Source organism: Lates calcarifer, linkage group LG9, assembly GCF_001640805.2.
Source record: "Lates calcarifer isolate ASB-BC8 linkage group LG9, TLL_Latcal_v3, whole genome shotgun sequence".
NCBI lineage: Eukaryota > Metazoa > Chordata > Actinopteri > Centropomidae > Lates > Lates calcarifer.
In genome coordinates, this window is record NC_066841.1 from 1995256 (window position 1) to 2017473 (window position 22218).

A 22218-nucleotide genomic window follows, 5' to 3' on the forward strand; every position below is an offset into this window, starting at 1 on the left:
CACTACTTCTCTTCACTGTAGTTTTTAAAAGAACACATACTGCATTTCCTTATTGAAGGACGACTCCAGCATCTTTAGTAGTTTAATGCTCTTTTAATGCCTTAGTTGCAGCCCATGTGTAAAAAAAAAAATGTTTTGTCTTAATGTCTAAACTTGAAACTGTACGGCTCATACAGTGGGCTCATAGTAATAAAATAATAAAACCTCCTTAGCTAAATACTAAATATATTACAAAATCAAACATTTATTTTGATAGTATTAGATCAGTGCTCGTAAGGACAAGTAGTAGCTCTGAGGCTCCATATGACTTTCACCGACATCTATGACCTGGCTAGGGCTAACAATGCTAACATCTTTAAATGACGCACTACTGACTGGAGAATATCATTACTGTACGGCCCATGAACGATCATACATAACTTTGTTTTCCCTTTTTAAACACCTTCACAAAGCATTAGTTGTCTGCCCCACGCAACAGCTGGGAGGACCAATTGCACTGTTTATGTTGTGTTCTACTCGGAAAATGGAAGCTAGTGGCCTAGCATGCTAACGTTAGCACTTACATTTTCCCTCTCATTTACTACCTGCTACTCAGTGCTGTGTTTGCCCAACTGTATGGGGAGGAAGGGGGTCTAGCTAGCATTAGGTGTCTCTCTGTTGTCTGTTTTTTGGCGTAAGTTTTGCAAAGAAGCAGCGACAGCGACCTCTTAATAAATGAAAAGAAAGAATAACTGAGCTAGTTATTTAGCTAATTATTTAGTTTTACATCGCAATCAATTATTTAAACTTTAATCATGAGATTTGCAAAGTTAAGGACCATCAACAATCAACTCCTGCGTTGGAACTTGCTGATGTGTAACCGATGGATTTTACATTCACCTGCCAATTTATATTTTTATCTTCAGCCTTTATCAATATTTGTTAATATTGAGCAAATCTCTCTGAAAATTATGTTCTGGCAGGTGAATACATAAAATGAACCAATTTTTTAATTCTGTGATCTGTTATCAGAAGAGGAGGGAAAAAAGGAAAAAACTGGAAAAAACAAACATGTTAATGAACTTGAGTAGTAACAACGTAATTCTCCTCGCTTTCTAAACCATCTGAAAAAACCCCAAATATTATTTCATGTCGCCCTGAGAGGTCCTGACCCCTGACATTAACGTTTTCAACCTTCAACCTCAGCTTGACTTTATGTCTTCGGACTTTCGCTCTGTTCAGCACCAAAGCAGACGGATGATTAATCCAATAACTGACGCTTCTATTCACATTATTAAATCTTCGTGTCGTGACTTAAACAGCAAAAGCTTAACAATCTCTTGAATTCTTAAAAGCAGCGGCACAGTTCCGTCTTAATCGCTCACTGGTTTCCACCAATCAGGCAGCAGCATTTTGAGGTGCATCCACCTCCTCCAATCACATTGCAAGGATTGCAGCAGGAGGGCGTGAAGCGACAGGTGAGAAGGTGGGGGGGTTAATAGGGGGTAGCCAACCAACCAGATCCCTTGTACGTGGTGTCGTTGTCGCCATGTTTGACTGTCATTCATTTAGCACCAGCGAGAAGAGAAACAGGGTCTCTCATGGAGGTTTGCAGGGGCTAAGCAAATGGAATGTAAGCAAGGGAAATGTAAATAAAAAAACACAAAAATAAACAAGCTAGTGCAAGGCTTTTTTTTTCCTGTAGCTCTGAAGTAAAATCAGCAGTTTCTGCCGAGTGTCAGTTTTTTAATCGACGCAGACTTCAAATCTGAGAGTTTATATTAATGCCAGCAAAGTAATAATTTAAATTTAACGCGCAACTTAGATTTGTGCATCTTTTGACAAAATTTATCTTCGCAGTTAATTTTGTTCCAATTAAAAAATAAATCTGTCAACAAATCAGAAGTAAAGCCAACATTTGCAGACGCCATTCTTCTATCCACTGACACTCGTGCCTGGAGAAACTGAGTGTGTTGTAAGTGTGCGTGTATGAAGCTTGTGTTTATCGAAAAAGGCCTTATGTTTTCTTCACAGGGAGCCCTGCTGTGTTCGGGGCATCAGTGTGTGTGTTTCTGTGTTTGCCTATGAGAGTTTCTGGTTGGCGAAGAAGGCCTTGGTCTCTCCACAGGTGGGGTTGGTGCACAGCGGGCAGCGCAGGGTCAGCTGACGGGAACACGGCTCGTTGGACTTCATGTGGGACTGGACCAGGTCCGCCAGAGCCTGGACGGGACAGACAACACACACATTCAATATATACACTTTGGATCAATGCCGAAAATAAGTGCGTAATAAGAGCGTGAGTAGAAACTCAACGAGGCTGTAAAGGTGGACTGGTGAGTAGATGGATTTTCATGTTCAACGTCCCCGACAACCTCTGTAGTCTCATTTAGACACTCGTTAGCAACCAGCCTTTTTTAAGACACGTAAAAGCTTCAAACATCAGGAGTGGGGGATTTACTGACCCATTTTATGTCGGAGAATAAAACCTGAAAATGTCTTGAGCTTGTGTTAAAACCAGGAAGTGCTAACATGCTAACTTACTTCCTGGTTTTAGGATCATTCCTGCAAAATTCGGGACTAAGACTGTCTGAATGAAAGAGTGACAAAGGGTAAACTGGTTGTAGAAGTGAATATTTATCCCCCCAAAAAAAGAACCTCCAGCTTCAGTCGAGCTCTGCAGTTGAAATCCTGATGAAGGTATTTTTCTTTATTTTCCAGAGGCTGCTGCTGCAGACTGATGCAGCTCACTGAGAAACTAAAACCACACCGAGGAAACCATCCTTCAGTAACTACCAACTAATCATCCTCTGGATATTGATTTATACACACACACACACTCACAGACACACACTCACAGACACACACTCACAGACACACACTCTGAGACTTGGAGAGAGGTCTCTGAGCGCGGCAGGTTTGACCAGCTAGCCAGCCGGGCGGTTCAGTTCTACTGTAGTCAGCTCTAAAGGTTCCCATTGATCTGCCCCCTTCCTTTAATAAACCCTACACACACACACACACACACACACACACACACACACACACACACACAGCTGTTACAGCTGGAGGAGTTGCCTGTTGTGAGAAAGGTTGCAGGGTTGAGGATGAAGGGAAGGAGGGAGGTGAGATGGGAAAGGAAGAATGAAAGGAGACAACGGAAAAGGAAGGAAGCGAGGAAACAAGCAAGGAAGGAAGGAAGGAATCCATTTATTGACCATCTCCTGCCTGGAGTTCACTCACTTCACACAACCTTCTTTCCTTCAGTCCTACACAGTAGATATTTCTCATTATCTGCTTTTCTTTCTCCCTCTTTTACTTCCTTTCCCTTCAAATTAAAAGTCTGACACTTATGACATTTAGACTTGTTCACTTGGAAATTAAAATGTGTTGTGTACATTTCAATTATTTTATAGTTAAATACAGTGTATATTAGTCTAGAATGGACTCAGTGTGTAAAACCTACCTTCATAAACAGAGGGTTTCCGTTCAGCGACTCTGCTCTCCTGATGTTCTCCACACCACACTGAGGACAGAGGGAGACATCATTAACAATTTAATGTCTTTTTCTGTTCATTTTCTAACACGACTATAGTCCTAATAACAGTTTAATAATACACCTACGCATGGTGAAGAAGACGAGACATTTTTGGCAACAGTAGCAGACTGTTTTTTCTTTAATCAGAATCATCACCAATTATCTCTACCAGACTCCATTGAGAAAAACAGTGATTTTACCGAGCAGAACACAGCAGCTGCTGGAATACCACTGCCTCCATCTGTTAGTTAGTTTGTGTTATTGTGTGGTACTTTTACTCATATAAAGTATCTGATTACTTCTTCCACCACTGAAAGTCACACAACAACACAGACACTCTAACAGATGGAGGCAGTGGTATTCCAGCAGCTCCTGTGTTCTGCTCAGTAAAATTCCTGTTTTTGCCAATGGAGTCTGGTATTGATATATAGTGATGTTTCTGGTTAAACAAAAAAGGATCTTACTCTTTAATAAAAAAACACAAAAACTTAAAGAAGCGCAGGCGATTACGTAATAACTGTGACAGGCCACATCGAACAGGTGCAAAAAAAACAGTTTATATCCTTAAGTTCAACATCAGTGTTTTCATTTTGTCAGTTGAGGACTTCAAAGAATAAAAGCATTTTGCTCTGAGTTTCTAATTATTTTTAAGAGCAGGTTTCATTTTGGAGCGAAACTCATCTTGTCTGTGGACACTGAAGTGGTCCAGACAGTGTGTGTGTGTGTGTTGTCTGTGGTTTATATCCTTGAGAGGACCAGATTCTCACAGTTCATCTACCTTAACTTGATCCAAACACTGTTTCTAATCTCAGTTCTACAACAACGCGCAGAACGTGAAGCCTCACCTCCTCCCCCAGCACCTGTCCGTACTCGATGTCCAGCTCGTGTAAAGTCTCGATGTGGTCGGATGTGAAGGCGATGGGCACCAGCAGGATGTTCTTCTTCCCCCGTTCGCACAGGCCTTTGATCACCTCGTCCGTCTGAGGGCCGAGCCACGGCATGGGGCCCACCTGAGGGACCAAACGCAAGAGACACAACAACAGGTGACGACTCCACATTTGTTTGGTGACAGCCTCAAAAACTTCCTCTATTCTTCAAGAAAACTGGAAACCTGAGGACCAGGAGCTCTGAGGTCTCCTGCTCTGGTGTAGCTGCAATATTAGATAGACGAGTGGCGCCATCTTGTGGCAGGAAGAGTTAAAACACTCTGTGACAGAAGCTCAGTTCATCCTGACGACTAGAAAACTTCACGGTTCATTCATGATTTGTATATTAATCCTACATTTTTTATCTGTTCTAAATGAACCGTAAAGGGATATTTTTCATGTTTTTAATAATCTAATCAACATGGGAGTGTTCGCTTTATACAAATGTATGTTTATTATTATTGCAACAATCCAAACAGTGACAAATCCTGTCCAGATTATTCTCCAGGAAGTGATATTTAAGACCTTTTGTAGTCTAGTAGTAGCTCAGTTCAAACATCTGACTGAGGACGACTGAGGTCTGAATCTTAATGTGATCTTTTCTATCTACTTCTGGCTAAAGGAGGTTTGTTTCTGGTGGTGTTAAAAGGACCATGTGTTAGCTTGTTATTAACTCGTTAACTTTTACAGCTCTGGTAAAAACCTCTCAGTCCGTGCTGCCTGATACTTCGCCTCTTTAATCAGAATAAAAACCTCAAAAATGTACTTTAAAGATCAACTGTTAGGAATCAGGAACGACAACAAGAAACAGTAAGTAATTTTACATTATTTTAGGACCTGAGTATGAGTGTGTGCGTGTGCTCACCCTGGACTGCCACACCAGTCTATACGGGTTACAGTGTCCCAGTCTCTCCATGACTCTTTGAACTGTGGCTCCCACTTCCTGAGGATACGGGTCACCTCTGTTTACAACCTGTACAGGTACACAGCAGCAGTACTGTCAGGAGTACTCGCAGTAGTAAGAGTAATCATGGAGCAGCAACATTAGACTTCAAGCAGCAAGTAAAGCTGAAACAACATGAGAACTGCGGTGGTATTAGTATTATTATCTGTAGTACCAGTAGTATCAGTGTTATTGTCATTAGCACCAGCAGTAGTATTAGTATTACTGTCAGGAGTATCAGTAGTACTTCTTCGTACTCACAGCCAGAGGGAGCGAGTGAGCTGAGAACAGAATGACGACGTCGTCTCTCTTCTCTTCAGGAAACTTCATCAGCTCGTTACTGACGTGTTCTGCAAAACACTACACACACACACACACACACACACACACTTATTATTAAACATTTTGTGGCAACATGCTGATGTCTAAAAATACAGCAGGCCTTCTAAGTTGCCATGATCACCAACCACGGCCACACTGAGCTCAAGTTGCTATGACGACCTTTTAACCGAGTCAGTTTGTTTTCGTGGAGCCTCACGAGCACTTTGGGTGTGTGTGTGTGTGTGTGTGTGTGTGTGTGTGTGTGTGACTAACCTCCACCAGCAGTGGGTGAGTGGGCCAACGGTCGATGACGCTCCAGCGCATCTTCGGCCTGTCGCCTCTGTTGCTGTAGTAACGGTAGATGGCGTTCAGACTGCTGCCTGTTTACACAACAAACAAACAAACAAACAAACGATCACATTAACATTACAAACCCACTGACAGCCACTGCACATGTCTGACAACATTATGATAGGATTCCTACAGAGACAGAACTTTTTTATTAAAGAGTTAGATCCTCTTTGTTTAACCAGAAACATCAATTTATTTCAGTACCAGACTCCATTGACAAAAACAGGAATTTTACCGCTCAGAAAAGAGGAGCTGCTGGAATACCACTGCCTCCATCTGTTAGTTAGTTAGTGTTATTGTGTGGTACTTTTACTTATATAAAGTATCTGATTACTTCTTCCACCTCTGAAAGTCACACAATAACACAAACACTCTAACAGATGGAGGCAGTGGTATTCCAGCAGCTCCTCCTTTTCTGAGCGGTAAAATCCCTGGTTTTGTCAATGGAGTCTGGTACTGAAATATAGTGATGTTTCTAGTTAAACAAAAAGGATCTTACTCTCTCTCCAGGTTAAAAAATACTGGGTTATTCCTTAAAAAAAGTGTGTGTGTGTGTGTGTTTATCAGATGGTAAGAGGTTGGATAACACTCTGGGTGTGGTCCCACTAACAGCCACAAACGTCTTTCTTTATCTTACCCCCTTCCCTCAATTGATTCATTTCATATTATCTCTGGAAAATGAATTAGTTTTGAAGAAGTTAATGAAGAAATAAGTTTTACAGAAACTGATCTGTTTGATTTTCTGTCTCAGTGTGTGTTTGTCACCTGTGGTGGAGCAGCTGTACTGAGGATACTGTGTGAAGGCCACAGCTCTCTCCACTCCATCTTTCTCCATCTCCTCGATGGCCTCCTCCGTCAGCGGGTGGACGTACCGGAAACCGATGTAGAACTTGTGAGGAGCTGACGAGACAGAGACAGAGAATCAACACCTGCCGATCACATCAAATAATCTTTTTAATCACTAAAAGCTTCATGTGTAGCTGAATAATCAAATAAAACATGAAGGAACATGAAGGGAAGGTGCGTCTGCATGTTATGGTGCGTTCATGTAGTGCTGGAATAATTGAAAAAATGGGTTTCCAAACGAGAAAATCCACCTGAACACCCCCTCAAGTCAGAGAAAACTTTGCTTCATGACTTGCCGAATTGTTGACAAAGTAAGTAATATATTAGGAGATTAATTGTTAGTTGCTGTCCAAGATGAAGCAGAGTAAACACTACAAGATAATCGGGCCAATATTCAGCTCCATCAATTCCCTGATCTGCCCTGAAAAGCACATCAACAAGTCAGAAAGCAAGTGAATGCAACATCTTCACTGCCTGTTTTAAATCCTGTGTTAAAACACAACTTTATTTGGATTTTAACTCAGACAGAGAGTTGATTTTATTATTTTACTCTCTGTCCGTCTGGTCTTTATTTACCACTTTGATTGTGCAGGTTTGTGCACCACTAGACACGGTCAGCTTTCAAACTGCTGCTCGCCGTTTGTGTTCTTATCAGTGAGGTGTGTTGCAGGCGTGTAAAGAGACACTCCTTCACTGTGTCGCTATCTCCACTTCACACACACTTCGCTTTCCTTCTCGCAGCTGATTCCACCAAACCTCCTCCACTCAAACTGAGGTTCTGTCTCACCTGTCTCGGGGCTCATCTCGTCCAGCAGCTTCACCATTCCCTCTCCCTGCATGGAAGTCCAGTGTTTGATGGGCGAGCCTCCTCCGATCTTACTGTACTGCTCCTGGATCTTCGGCGTGCGCCGCTTGGCGATGAACGGACCGAGTTTACTGCAGAGGAGAGAACAGATTGAAGAGTTATGACTACACCACCCTTCAACTTAATTACAGACACAGAAACTTTACCTGAAACTGCATTTATACATCGCTTTATTTCACTACCAGACTCCATTGACAAAAACAGGAATTTTACCCAGTGGTGTGTTGTGTTGTTGAGAATAAGTGTAAAAATGAAGAACCAGTCTTTCCTCTCTGCAGCAACAAAACACTGCATTTGTTCACCAACAGTTATTATGCAACAGAGACACAGCAGAGCACTGTGAAACCAACAACCGTCCCCATATGTTCTCAGTTTGTGTGCCTGTTTACAAAAACAAAATATGTAAATCTTCATACTTCTGCACAGGTAGTTTCATCAGGTCTGTGTCCATGAAGAGCCGCAGCAGGAAGTCGTGAACGTCTTCTAGTTTCTCGGGTCCTCCCATGTTCAGCATCAGGATGCCGGTCTTAGGTTTCCTGCAGATGCACGAGATTCACCATGAGTAATTCATATCTAACAATGTCCCCGACCCCCAAAAAGATACGTCGCGATTACTGGGAGCAAAGAATAACAGCAGATTATTGACTGCTAAAATCTTGATTATTATGCTAACACAGAATAGATCATAGAAATATTCTACAAAGATACTGTTTTAATTACAAGGACATTTAATGAATGTTTTCATCTTAAATTAAAAGATCTAAATATGGTCCTACTGGGAATAGCTAATGTTAGCTTGTTCCCGCTAACCTGTGACATTAACGCTACATCTCTCACTGAATGTTAGCTTGTTACACTAGTGTGTAAGCTTGAACTCCAGCTGTTAATGTTATTTTTTCCCATTTTACATTTATTTGTTAACAAAAGAACAGTGAAAAATATCAACCAGCAACTCGGGTAGAAACTGTTTTCAAGCAGAGAACAACAAAAGCAAAAAGTAATGCAAAAATATTCTACATATAGCAAAACAACAAACCATTATTTTAAAAAGTGAACACCAAATTTAAAAAGTACACAACATTTGATCCAGCAACAGAAACTCAAGTATCTAATGTTAGCTTGTAGCGCCAGTCTATGAAAGTAGCGTTAACTCAAGTAGCTAATGTTAGCTTGTAGTGCAGCTTGTGAAAGTAACACCAACTCAAACAGCTTTTGTTAGCTTGCCATGCAAGTTTGTGACATAATGCTGACTCAAGCACTTAATGATAGCTTGTCAGCCTGTAAAAGTAACTTTAGTCCATGCTAGTGTTAGCTTGTCAGTAAGCTAGCTGCAATGCTAGCAAATGTACACTACAACACTTCTGTCCCTGTTATTATATTACCCCTTCATGACAAGTAATATCTTGAATATCCTGTTAAGTTACATGTATTCCAGGCTGCTATAATCAGTCTGCTGATTAGCATGCTTTGCTAATGTTCCCATCCTCTCTGATGCTACGTTACTGCAGTTTGTCTGCACTTGTAGAACCTTGAACACCCTCTGAAGAATCTGCTGTCTCATTCACAACAATCACTTTGTCTTCAAAGGAGGATATGATCCAAAAAGCCACAAGGACAGAGGTGATAAAGACTGCATGTGAAAAGACAGACGGCTGGAAAGGATCCACTGTTTCATTTCTAATAATAACAAAAGGTCAAAGCAGGACATCTGGCACCTGTCAACCAACTGCTCCACTCACTGTGTTAGCTTCACTCTGAGTCTGCTCATCTATTCATATAATTTATTAAATTATATTAATGGTTCCAGTCCTATTGGGTTCGTGACACCAGAGAAACTACCTCCTACTGATATGTAGTAGTGAACTGAGCCTGGATGAGCAGAAATTAGAAGTCAGCAGTTTGTTTCTGTTAAAAAAAACATCTAAAAAATAGAAATCGTCTCTCTTCCTTTGTTTTTTTCCTCCACTGGTTAATTTCTGCCTTTTCTTTCCTAGTCCAAACATCTCTGTCACATGGATTTTCCCACGCTATTCACAAATTCCAGCCAATCAGCTCTCTGCTTTTTGTTCCATAAACCTTCATTTCACATGGTTTCAAAAGGTTAAAATGCTTTTTGGCACAAAGAAATGTTGGTATTTCTGGTTTACACGCTCTGATCTAATCACTACTGTCTTTCTCTACTGCTATCCCAACTAATATTAACACATACATCCCCTTATTGAACCATTTTCTTGTCCCACATTGATTATATGTCAAATAAAAAGCTGTAACTAGCTCTGAGAAGTTCTGCTTTGTCAGTGTGGAACAAAGGAAACAATGCAGAGGCAACAATTCAAAATGGACTGCCAGCTGGAGTCGGTGTTACCAGACTGTCAGACGCAGATGCTCAAACGACAGCGCAGTGACTGACACACACACAAGTGTTGCCAGACAGTGTTGTGTGTTTGTGTGCGTCACCTGTTCTCCTGTGTTTCTGGAGCCGCCGTCTGGGCCAACGCTGCAGCGGTTGAGCGTCTCCTCACACTCAGACTGATGCTGCTCCTGGCAACTGACGGAGGAGAGGAGAACGGGTTATTAATATTAATTACGGGTTTAATATCACGTCCAAAAAAGACAAAACACAAGCAAATTTTGACACAGAATGTGCTGCAAAAAGCACAAATGACGACAGAAGTGTTTCCAGAGGACACAAAAAAGTGATGAACCCAACTGAGACGCACTTAGAGTGCGGTCAAATACTCTTTTTTTGTGTGGGTAAGTTAAAAACTGAGTGAAAAGAGCTGGGTGAATCCTCTAAATGTTGAGGAAAGGAGCTTCAGTGCTTCCTATCTTTCAAATCTAGTTAGGAGTCATCATGAAGAACAGACATGGTTAGGGAAAGGAGATTTTTATTTGACTATTCAAACACAGCTCCGTTCTTCAATCCTTTGTGATATTTGAAGTTATTAAAATCAGCTGTGGTGTTGGAAAATTAGGCAAAACTGAAGTTGTTTTGGTTTATTTTAACATCATGTAAATATTACTACAGCTATCTAATGTTAGTCTAGCCTTAGCCAGGTTCATCACTGTTTCATGTCCCCTGGAAACACCTCTGCTGTGCAAACTATTGCTTGAATAGTGGATGTTTATCACACAGAGAGAAAATAAATTAATGTGGAAAATGCCATTAAATGTCTGTTATTGTATGCAGCGGTGGCTGTTTTCTCCATTATGACCTCTTACATGAATTCACAGTAAATTACCCTGAACATACCATAATTATTAGCACCAATGCAATCATCTGCAGTGTGGGAAATAACAAAGAGAAGTGCTACGAGCTGCAAAGGACACAGAGAAGTCAGTGTAATCCGATTTACGTGAATATACAGGTTAATAGACAGTGAATCGGTCAGCTTTTACTTTCGTAACCCGAGCTGCAGTACACACAGCCGCCACCAGGAGGCCTGCTGAGGGTTATGCAAGTTCACAACGCTGGAATTGTGTAACTGTGAAAATGTTCAGCTATTTCTTATTCGCCGCGAAAACACGGACCGTAAACGGCCTCCTGTAGTATTTACGGATCCTCCGGCTGTTACTAAATGCAGCGCGAGCACGGGATAAGTCCATTATGTAACATTATCATTAAACAGTAACCAGTACAGTAATGTTGGGCTGCGTCAAAGCAGCGAGCATTAGCAACTAGCTAGCAACGGAAACACCGCCATTTTATAGAATAAAAGCACGGCAATTGTCACCTTTCAGCTGCTATTAGGAATTGGTGGCAAATATTGACCAAAAACCGTAATAACGGAGTCGATAACGTATGTTAAAATAGATTTGTATGCTGTAAAAGTCAGTAATACATATAAATATACGTCAAAGCTACAGAGAGGATTTTACTGTGAAAGTCTAAGCAGGAAGTTAAGTTCCCACATCCTTGCTAGCTTAATAGCCGTTTACGAAATGTTGTTGCCAATGTCAGCGGCGTGTTGTTGAGTTTACACCACGTTACACCAAACAACGCCGCTCGGTGTCTCCAAACTGCGTTAAAACTACGTCAAAGACACACGCTAGCATGGTTTACTCTGACATATCAAAATCTAAGCAAAATAACAAAACTTTAAGGTTTCCGTGAGCAGCTTTGAGGAGGCTAACTTAGCCACACAGTCACACTCACATTGGATCAGGCGACCGGCGCTGCCCAGCACTGCCATCATGCTGACTTCCTGTTTTCACGGCCGATAAAAACTCTCTGGTCCCGCTGAAAATGAAGGCTGGATACTCCCGCTGTCAGCCGCTGGATCCACGAGTACTGTACCCCTCACCGACTGACGCGCTGCCCAGTCCCCTGTGTCAGTCAGATTCCTTCAGCTCCCACCGCCGGCTCTACAAACTGTCAAATCTGTCGACGATCACTCTGGCACTTCCGGGTTTGGATTTCAAAATAAAACGAGTGATGCTAATGAAACGTTTTCAGATGAGGCTAGGATTTTTTTCTTCTTCACACATTTATAGTTGACATTTTATGAGAAAAATATAAATAATATAAATATAACTACAAATTTTCTCATAAAAATACACAATTCCAAATGAAAATTGTGAAGAAAAACATAAATAAATCTATGAGGATGTACATAGCACATGTTTTAAAACTCTGTGTCCACAAATAAATAATAATGAAGAATAGTAACAAATTGTGCCACGAAATTAAATATATCTCTAATTTCTGATCTTAGCATTACAAGACTGTAAAGCCATATCTTAAATGTAGTAATGAACTTTAGTTAAAAAGATCTGTAAATGAAATTTCTAATTACACCTTTGATGTAATGGTTGTGTTTTTAACGTGTTTTTTATTCGAAAAGTGACTGATTTCATGCTTTTATCGTTCACACAGTATGTGCCGAATTTCCGGTCTCACGTAGGCTCAGTCTGGCGAACTTGACGCGTGGACGTTCTCTTAGTATGGCGTCACCACTACGTTCGTCTAAATGACAAGATGACCCCGCCCCCTCTCGTGCCGGTCACGCCCACATTAAATAGTGAGCCTGAGAGTTCAGAGAGACAGCAAGAAGGCACGAGGGAAGTAAATAAAAGGAAGGGGGAAGGGAAAAGAAACAATACAGTACTCTGATTACAATGTCTGGAAAGTAAAGAGTACAACAATCACACGTAACAACACAGGACGCAGATTCCTTCTCAGTGAGACAAGTTTTTCTGGATGTTTCTGGTGTTTCCTTCTTCCTTGAGAGAAGAATGTGAAGCATAAAGCCACCGAGGATCCAGGAACTGTATCTAAACAAACAGACACACAAAGGAAGAAAACCCCAGCCTCTAAAAGAAGGAAGTCCTCACATGCACCAACATGTCTCTGTCTGCCTTCACAATGTTACACAACAGAGTCTGTACGGCTTCTCTTTACTTTGAATTTCTACAAAAGTTGCAGGTTTTCCCGTTCATGTCATGTCAGAGCAGTAAGGTTTCCTGGAGAGACCTCTAGTGGCTACTAGAGGAACTGCAGCTGCCATAGAAGTACAATCTTATTTGTTTATACTGTAATACTTAGATGATTTAGGAATAAATGCACCAAAAAAGATGTTTTATTTTGGGGAAATTTACTTGGAACTTTTATGTCTTTGTCCTTTATCATCTATTTAAGACTATTTCCATCAATGTGATTAAAAAAAGAAACTTTCTCAAAATAATGACTCAGTATCTAAAACTAATGAGTCAGAATCTCAAAATATTGACTCAGTATCCCAAAATAATGACTCAGTATCTCAAATTAATTACTCAAATATCTAAAAAGATGACTTAGTAGCTCAAATAGGCAGAAACTTTCTTAAAATGAGTTGGTATCAAAATAATGGCTTAGTGTAATGATACAAATGATACTAATGAACAGAAATAAAAACATTCAAACAAACTGATTATAAAATTAAATATTCAGTGGAGGAGAAATTTTCAAGACAAGTGTGAATTGAAATAAAAACCGAATTATCCCAAACTGAAGAAAAACCCTCATACGACCATGTGTTTGAGTTACACTTCATTTAAGTGCAGTTTATTGAGTATTTTTCAGAAGATGAGGCAGAACAAACGAACATGATGAGACCCCCTGAGGATGACGTCACATTTCTAAACCACCAATGACAAACGTGATGACAGACCGTCGTCCATGTTTTTTGTTATCATCCAGACCCAGCTGTGTTTCTTCCAGGAAAGAGGTAAAACATTCCCAAAATACATGAAACGTGCACAAAAGCGTCGCTGCTGTTGTTTGTGATTCCAGTTTGGACCACCAAGAGAGAGTCAGGACGGCAGCCATGACGGGAGGAGGCGGAGTGCGAACAGTGCCTTAGAAGTTGGGATCTTGCTTATTTTTTATATAAATTTGGCATTGAATAATTTATTTTATCCAACTACAGTACTTGGTTCCTTAAGTTAAAGACACTTATTGTGAAAGCTGATGTTGGTTGTTAAAGAGAACAACAGGGTGGCTGCAAGTGCGACTTACATTTACGACTTTGTAATATTTTTAATGCAAATAATAACAGAAAAAAACTACTGAAGTGTTGAAGCATTTAAAATTCAACTTAGTTTATTTTACTGCAAATTTCAACAGGAATTTAAAAATATTAACTTATTTTTTAAAGTTCCTGTGGATAATTTGAATAAAATAAACAGTAATTTGAATAAAAGTTATAATTTAGGATTTTTTCCAGGACTTGCAGACACTCTGTACAATCACAAGTTAACTACAGTGTTTATTACAGGTTAAATAATGAGCCATCGAGCATCAGCAGAGGCAGAAATGATCAGATTCAAGGTGTCGAGTCAGTACAGGTGAGGAGGAAGCTCAGCAGGTTTTTAACCATCTGTGGCGAGACATGATGGAGTTCACCGTAAAGATCTGAAGTCAAACAGCTAACAGGACCAAACACTGAATTCTTTGTTTTCTAATTTAGCGACACATTTTATGGCTCATGTGCCAGATCTAGGTACGGTAACAGAATGTGTGTGTTTGCGTGTGTCGGTGTGTGTTTGTTCAGGGTCGGCAGCGCTGGATGAATCGTGGGTACAGGCAGACGTCTCTGATGTGATGTCTGTTCAGCAGCCAGGTGAGGAAACGCTCCAGGCCCAGACCGTAACCGCCGTGAGGACACGAGCCGTACTTCCTCTGAAACACACAAAGACAAATCCTGTTGATACACAAAATCAACTGACTACAGGATTCATCTTCTTGGGGCGAAGGTGTAGCTCAGTCTTCCTTTACCTGGTCAGTGTACCAGTAGTACGGGGTCGGGTCGATTCCCTCCCTCTTGTATCCCTCCAGCAGCTCCTCAGAGTCCCAGATACGCATCGAGCCTCCGACAATCTCGCCAACGTTTGGCATCAACACGTCGACCTACCAGACAGACAGTCAACTCATCAGCTGGTCAACTGCAGAGCTTCTTGTACAGCTTTTAAAACAATGCTCACAGGTTTAAATCGTCCTAATATCAACTCTGATAACGAGTCTGACTAAGGTTCGTACCGACTCAGTGAGGCGTCTGTCCTCGGGGCAGCGCTGCATGTAGAAGGATTTGATCTCAGCTGGGAAACGACAGAGCAGGATGGTCTCGTTGATCTTGTCTGTCATCAGCCTCTCCGGAGCCTCGGGGATGTCCTGAAAGAGATGGAGGGAACACACGAGTCAGAACCGGCTGTACCTGACGAAACTGAGGCCGAACAGAAGCTTGTTTAGAGACTTGATGTGTTCGATATTCAGTCGTCACCTCTCCAAACTCGTAGTAGGTGCCGTCGTCCTTCTTGACGTCGTGCTCCCTGAGCCACTCGATGGCTTCGGTGTAGTTCATCCTCTTGAACGGCCTCTTGGGGGGTTTGAAGTTCTGGAGGAAAAAAAAGAAACAACACAACATAAAAGAGAATAAATACTCCAAACTCCAAACCTGCTGAACGGACATGGAGATGGTGTTTGGTGACGTACCGGGTTGATGTCGTAGAGCAGCTGGGCGGCGGGGGATTTGAGCACTCGGTCCACCACATCACACACCAAGTCCTCCAGTCTGTTCAGCAGGTCCTCAAACGTAATGAAGGGACACTCGGCCTCGATGTGAGTGTACCTGAAAACCAGGAAATACATTAATGGTGGCAGGAAGGGGTTGAAATATAGGGTTGGTCCGATCGCCGATGGCTGACACACTCACTCGGACAAGTGCCTTCGGGTGCGAGACTGCTCGGCTCGGTACGACTGGGCGATGCAGAAGGTGTCGCCCAGGGCAGGTATGCAGGTCTCCAGGTAGAGCTGGGAGGACTGCGTCAGGTACGCCTGCTCGCCGAAGTAGTTGAGGCTGAACAGTGTGGAGCCGCCCTCCACCTGAGTCTGCACCAGGGTCGGAGGAGTGATCTACATCCAGGAAAAAAAACAATAAAAATAACATATATTCTTGTCTGGTTAAATATAATTTAAGATTTTATTTGAATATAATAATTCTCAATAATAATCCTTTTTGTTTAAGCCAAAACATCGCTATCTATCAGTACCAGACTCCAGTGAGAAAAACAGTAATTTTACCGAGCAAAACACAGGAGCTGCTGGAATACCACTGCCTCCATCTGTTAGTGTGTTTGTGTTATTGTGTGGTACTTCTACTTCTTTAAAGTATCTGATTACTTCTTCTACCACTGAAAGTCACACAATAACACAAACACTCACAGAAACACTAACAGATGGAGGCAGTGGTATTCCAGCAGCTCCTGCGTTCCGCTCGGTAAAATTCTTGTTTTTGTCAATGGAGTCTGGTACTGATTTGTAGTGATGTTTCTGGTTAAACTAATAAAAAGCTCTGTCTCTGTAGGAATCCTATCCATAATGTTGTCAGACACTTATAATAACAATCTGAGCCTTGAGTGGACACACAGCTTCAGAAATCCTTTAAGTTATCCCTTAAGGATTATAAGTTTAAGATAACTCAACGTATTCAACAATAAAAACCACAATCATTCAAAGATTCTAGATAAGACAATCAGCCTAAAACTACAAACTGACTGTGTGGAGACATTCACAGATTAAATACTCTCCCAGTGCAAACCAAGTAGGTGAACAAGAGGGAAATAAACCTTTAACCTCAAAGCACATGGCTGACGATTAGAGGAAAAAGCTGCACACCAAGGCGGCTGCTTGTTTATTTTAGCGAAGGTCAACACTTGACTTCAAGAGACCTGAGCACGGGCTACAGCTGATATAATCTGCCACGTGTGCAACAGTCTGAACTGGCTAAAAGCAGGAATCTCACTCGTCTGTGACGAGGAACGACTGCTTCACCTCGTAGTATCCGCGGCTGAAGAAGTGGTCCCTGAAACACTGTGTGACGGTGGATCGGACCCGGAGGACCTTGGAGACGTTCTCTCCTCTGATCAGCATGTGTCGGTTGTTCAGCTGCACGTCCACGTCCGACTCTTCGTTCAGCAGGTTGTCGGCGCCACCTGCTGGAGCTAAGCCGACCAGCTCCCAGAAGTCGCAGTGCAGCTCGTGGCCTCCAGGCGCCTGGGAGAAAAAGACGAGAACTCAGTGACGACTTCAACCGTAGTGCTCGGTTTAGCGGTTTATTTTCCAAAACAAAAAGTCGGATCTGAGCAGAAACGAGTCCACGTCTGTGTCCTCAGGTTAAATTTAGAGCTGCAGCTGATGACTATAGTGAAATAAAATGATCAAGTCTGGAACAAGATTTCTCTTGAGTGACCTGGCTTCCTGTTTGCATGTACTCGTGCAGCAGGTGCGTGTTTTACCTGTTTCCCCTCAGGAACTGGAGTCACAGTCCCGTACAGAGCCACCGTGCTCTCTGTGGACAACACCAGGCCGTTGTAGCACTGGCACTGAAGACAAGAGGAAAACAAGTCAGTCACAATCACGATCAGTGTTTTAGCTTGAAAAATTAGCCCTGTTATGATTTAAAGATTTGTTTAATTGAAGCAGGTTTTGAGGCTGATAAAGATTTAAAAACTAATCCTGTTCTCCCCTGTTATTCCCTCACACATGAACCTTTTTTTAAAGTATAAACATTTTGTCTTAGCTTGAATTATTACATGAATAAAAACAAAATCAAAGCTCAGTGTTTCTCTGGTTTCTCTTCTTCTTCTTCTTCTCACTCCTCCTTATCTTCTCTGACTGTCTGAGTCTGTGATCGGTTGTAATTCTTGGCTGTTTGATTATTTGCTGGATGTTTTTTTTTTATTTAATTCGTCTGTGGCAGGTTAAACTGGACTAACCAAACACTTTTAAGGCTCATTAACTCTGAAAAACTGACAACAGACGGACCTGAAATCACTCACTACACCTGAAACACACTGTAAAAGATCACACTGCTGCCTTGTTACTGAAATATAAGACAAAACTCATTTTTAAACTAAAGTTTAAACCAAAGACAGACCTATGATGGTGAGGTAAATTACTTAAACTGTAAAAAGGGGAAATAAAGTAAAGAAAATATAAAGTTGTACCAGTTTATCAGACAGGACACACTGGAGGAAACCAGTTCCATCTCTCAACACAATGAACATCAGGTTCTTCCCTGTAAGAGCCAAAAAACAATGAACCACAGAAACCATCTTATCTTAATCATTTAAATTGGTCAGACCCTCAACAACATTAAAACCCAGTATTGTTGTTTTCATGTGTCGTGCTCCTCACCCTGTCTCCTGAGACGATGAACCCACCCAAACACTTTGACTCTCTGGCCTCTCTTTGGCTCCAGATGATGAATTTTAACCTGAAAAACAAAGCCACAGAGCAGAGTATTGATGCTAAATAACAGGTTAAAATGAAGGGTCAGCGCTAAGTTAATATGACTGATTTAACAGTGGAGACTGTGAGAGTAGAGGACTGACTGTTTCTGGCTCAGGCAGGCTGGGATCATTCTCAATGACAATCTTCTTGGCTTCTTCCAGGTTCTTCTCTCTCCTCTCGTTGTCCTCTGCCTGCACCACAAACACAGTTAAAGACAGTGGAGCTGTAAAACAACTGCAAACAGATTTAAGTGTTTAAGACTCAGTGATTAAAAACAACACACACCTCTTTCTTGTCTTTGGCGTCACTCTTCATCTGCTCACGGTTGAAGGCCTTCTTTGCATTCTTCATCTGCGTCTTTGAGATCACCGCCCAACGCTGAGGAAGAGGAGATTAGGAGATTAAAAGGTGTTTTCTCACATGTTTTTGTTGCCTTGTATACATTCGATCAGATTTGTTTTGGTCTGCGAGCACACTACAGAACTTGGCGTGACACATTTACATCCTGCAGCTCATTTTCACCTCTCTTCTCTTGTACAGTCTGTTGTATCTGTAGGTGTGGTGATGTATTTGTGTACATGTGTAAAGTACTTGAATGTCATGTAAACTGTGGTGTGGTTACTTGTATAAACAGGCTGTGAAAACATTATTTTCTTTTTCTTCCTCTACAGTTTAATGCGTAACGAGCCTGCCTCGACTTCCTGTAACTGGTCTCAAAGTCCAAACCATCAAAACAAACTGAACGGTTCCGCCGCCTCTTTGGTGCAGATCAAACAGACATGATGTCCACACTAATACCTTTTCATTTTTAAACAAAAACCTCTGTCCAGATGAGTGTATTATCTCCATTCCAGAAATAATCTCCATCCTGAAAACTGCTGGTGTAAACAGTAAAAGGCTGATAACGTTGCTAGACACGGGACTAACGTGCATCTCCTGCCTCCTGCACATGAAGGCAGCTGTAAACTAAAACGGAGCCTGTAGTGTTTTTAAAAGTTAAAGTTTAAGGGGCTTGAAAACACCAGAGTTTTATGAACGCCAGGTGCAAACACTGCAACTGTGATGCATTTTAAAAAATAGAAATAATGTGTGGATGCGTCCAGAAAGGTCTGAAAGTCTAAACCAAACCAGGCAGGTGTGGGAGCTCCTGACTTAATAGGAGCAACATATAAAGTGGGTCAGCTTCTTCTCGTGCACTCAGAGATAAACGATTCTTTCTCTAAATTTTTGAGTCCAGTCTGTGTGATCAAGCAGGATCACGACCTGATTCTGCAGGTTTTTACAGCAGCAGGTGATCTGATGAAAGTTTAAGATGCAGAGAAATAAGAAGACGTCTTTAACCAACCTCTCCCTCCTTCTGTGACTCTACGTAGATGGTCGGGAACGGCTCCTTCCCAGCAAACATCAGAGCCTGAACACAATGAGGACGTGACATGATAATCAATAACATCTCTGCCACTATTTCCACTAATAATAAACAGAAACAACACGCGAACATGAACATTATGCTCTATGACCACTTACCTTGAGCGGAGTTTTGAAGGGTTTCTCCTCTGTACCGTCTCCATCCTGGTCGCTGCCACATTTGTCCGACACGTACAGCTCAGCTGAGAAACACAACCATGCATCCATCTCATATTTATTCCTGTCTGAGGAGGGTTCATTGGCTGAAAAACTACAGACATATCAACTTCCAGTAAACCTACACGAGCCTTGTTGAAGGATGAGTCAGGTTTTTGAACTTTTCCCTCATGAAACAACATTAAATCTGGGCAGACACTTTAAAGTGCTTAGTCATCTGAGATATACAACATGGGTGTTGCACTAGTGGCTGAATTTATTACTCACCACATTTTTATATCAACCACTACAGTAGGAGAGTAAAGCAGTAGATTTTCTTCAGGGATAAGCATTTCATCACTACAGGAAGCCTGTGATATCTGAAGGTACAAACTGCTGCTGGAGAACAGGAACTAAATGCAGTTTGAACAAGGAAAAATATGTGACCAAATCACTGAGAGTCAAGTGTTAAGGTCACAAATGCACCTACCTTAAACTAAAGGAAGGTTTATAGTTGTTGTAAATTTTTGGCAGCTACATTCACTCTGCATGTAAACAAAAAAGGTAAACACACATCAGGGCTTGTGCTTTTCTCCTACAAGTGTCTGATGGTTGTAGAAATAATTTAGAGTGAAGACGACATTAACCAAGTGATCTGCTCACTGCTGCACTGCAACAGTTTCCTGTTCAGTGAGGCAAAACTGAAGTTACCTGCATGTAATCACATTAAAAACATCCATCTCCTGTTGAAGTGGTGGCCTCAACTTGTGAAGTCTGTTGCTGCGTTATAAATCAAAACCTACACTGTTCTTTATGGTAAAGATAATCGAGAGGCAGCTCCAGACGAGAGGTCAGAGGTTACCACATACTTTCAACCACAGAGCGTGTGCTTCTAATTAAACCATTTTCAATATTACCACTAATATCTGCAGGTAGGTTAAGTTATGTTAAGGCATTAAGGAGGCAGCAGCTAACAGCAACCAGAGGAAACTAAGCTCATTACACTTTAACTTTGTGCATAAACCACTGATATCAGATGTAATGTGTTAATGTGTTGGCAATGGTGACACTTTGAGACAGAAACCAAAAGCAAATCCTAGCTGTTTCTGAGAAATGGCAAGAATTAATGTTATGGAGCAACTACAATACAGTAGAACTACAGTTCCCAGGCTCCTCTGTTCCACTGCTTATTATTCTATTAACATGCATTATCTCCTCTAGAGTGTTGGGGACAAATTTGACCCATTTCACATTAAGCTAACTAACAATATTGTGTTTTATTTATGATTAGAACAAGGCTTCAAAGCAGCTATGGACCTAGGGAGCATAGGACCATGTGTCAGGTTACGTACCACGTAAATCTGAGGAATATATAATCCTGAGAACATGGGAATAACTCAATAAATACAAAGAGAGGTCGGATTCATGCAGTGCTAACTGACTGACGCAGCCCCTTAGCTGCTGCACGACCACTGACAGCTGTCATGGCTACATGTTAGCCTGAGTTTGACTCTGTTTTTAGCTGTGACTTTTCATTCACTCATTCATACAGTATGTTCAGAGACTGTGTTAAAACCTGTTCAGCTTGAATGTATATCGACCCTGCCCCGAGGGAGAACCAGAAACCAGCGTTAGCTACATGCTAACTGCTAATATCAATGAAAACTGATGCAATCCGCAAAACACACATGTCCCTGGGAGCTAGCTAACAAGCTAGCCAGCTAGCTGCGGCTAAGCTATTTTCTGCCTTACCCACTGAGACTTGATCCACACCTTTCGTTATCTCCGTCGCCATGTCAACCCAGGTGCTACGACAGACCGCCAAGGAGGTGAGACTGAATATTTTTTATTCAGAAAGAAAAAATGGAGATGAAACCCCAGAAGCGACCGCCGGCGGAGTCTGTTCAGCCACGGACGTGCAACTTTACATCAGCCCAGCCGCAACCCTACGACGGAGGAGGAGAAGGAGGCTCGTGTCGGCACATTTTACAAGCGCTGATTGGTCGGTGTAGACACGTCACTTCCACAACAGCAAATCTGATTGGTGGTGATTCTTATCAGTTACACCCCTGCACTTCCGACATTTTTAAGCAAAATAAATAGATAAAAAAACAACACCAAATT

At 41.6% G+C, this 22218-nt stretch overlaps 2 protein-coding genes across 3 annotated transcripts; both read right to left on the reverse strand.

Moving 5' to 3' along the window:
• On the reverse strand, positions 1-12156 carry fech (ferrochelatase). Its single transcript, XM_018702578.2, has 11 exons — positions 11923-12156; positions 10224-10314; positions 8183-8302; positions 7689-7837; positions 6821-6955; positions 5978-6084; positions 5645-5743; positions 5306-5413; positions 4360-4524; positions 3443-3502; positions 1-2199 (listed from the first exon to the last, which is right to left on the reverse strand). Exons 1-11 carry the CDS (start codon positions 11960-11962, stop codon positions 2062-2064), a joined length of 1212 nt encoding a protein of 403 aa, XP_018558094.1. The 5' UTR covers positions 11963-12156; the 3' UTR covers positions 1-2061.
• A 1623-nt stretch (positions 12157-13779) lies between these two features.
• nars1 (asparaginyl-tRNA synthetase 1) lies at positions 13780-22057 on the reverse strand. 2 transcript variants are annotated; one of them, XM_018702582.2, is made up of 15 exons: positions 21868-22057; positions 20059-20141; positions 19880-19945; positions 18820-18912; positions 18636-18725; positions 18439-18517; positions 18249-18319; positions 17538-17624; positions 17074-17295; positions 15956-16155; positions 15736-15871; positions 15524-15637; positions 15283-15414; positions 15022-15153; positions 13780-14925 (listed from the first exon to the last, which is right to left on the reverse strand). In XM_018702582.2, the coding sequence occupies exons 1-15, from the start codon at positions 21887-21889 to the stop codon at positions 14794-14796; spliced, it is 1659 nt and encodes a 552-aa protein (XP_018558098.1). In that variant the 5' UTR covers positions 21890-22057; the 3' UTR covers positions 13780-14793. The 2 variants fall into 2 exon arrangements, with proteins under 2 accessions (XP_018558098.1, XP_018558097.1); XM_018702581.2 differs by having other exon boundaries at positions 21847-22057.
• Positions 22058-22218: the final 161 nt, after the last annotated feature.

Excerpts from the sequence above, each read along its gene's own strand:
- fech (XM_018702578.2), bottom strand. The coding sequence starts at position 11,962 with ATGATGGCAGTGCTGGGCAGCGCCGGTCGCCTGATCCAAT. Across the intron at positions 10,315-11,922 it reads CGCCGGTCGCCTGATCCAAT|TTGCCAGGAGCAGCATCAGT; the intron begins GTGAGTGTGACT and ends CTCCTCCGTCAG. Across the intron at positions 7,838-8,182 it reads ATGAAACTACCTGTGCAGAA|TAAACTCGGTCCGTTCATCG; the intron begins GTATGAAGATTT and ends TCTCCTCTGCAG.
- nars1 (XM_018702581.2), bottom strand. The coding sequence starts at position 21,889 with ATGGCGACGGAGATAACGAAAGGTGTGGATCAAGTCTCAGTGG. Across the intron at positions 18,913-19,879 it reads AGTCACAGAAGGAGGGAGAG|CGTTGGGCGGTGATCTCAAA; the intron begins GTTGGTTAAAGA and ends CCTCTTCCTCAG. Across the intron at positions 15,872-15,955 it reads ACCCGAAGGCACTTGTCCGA|GTACACTCACATCGAGGCCG; the intron begins GTGAGTGTGTCA and ends CCTGGTTTTCAG.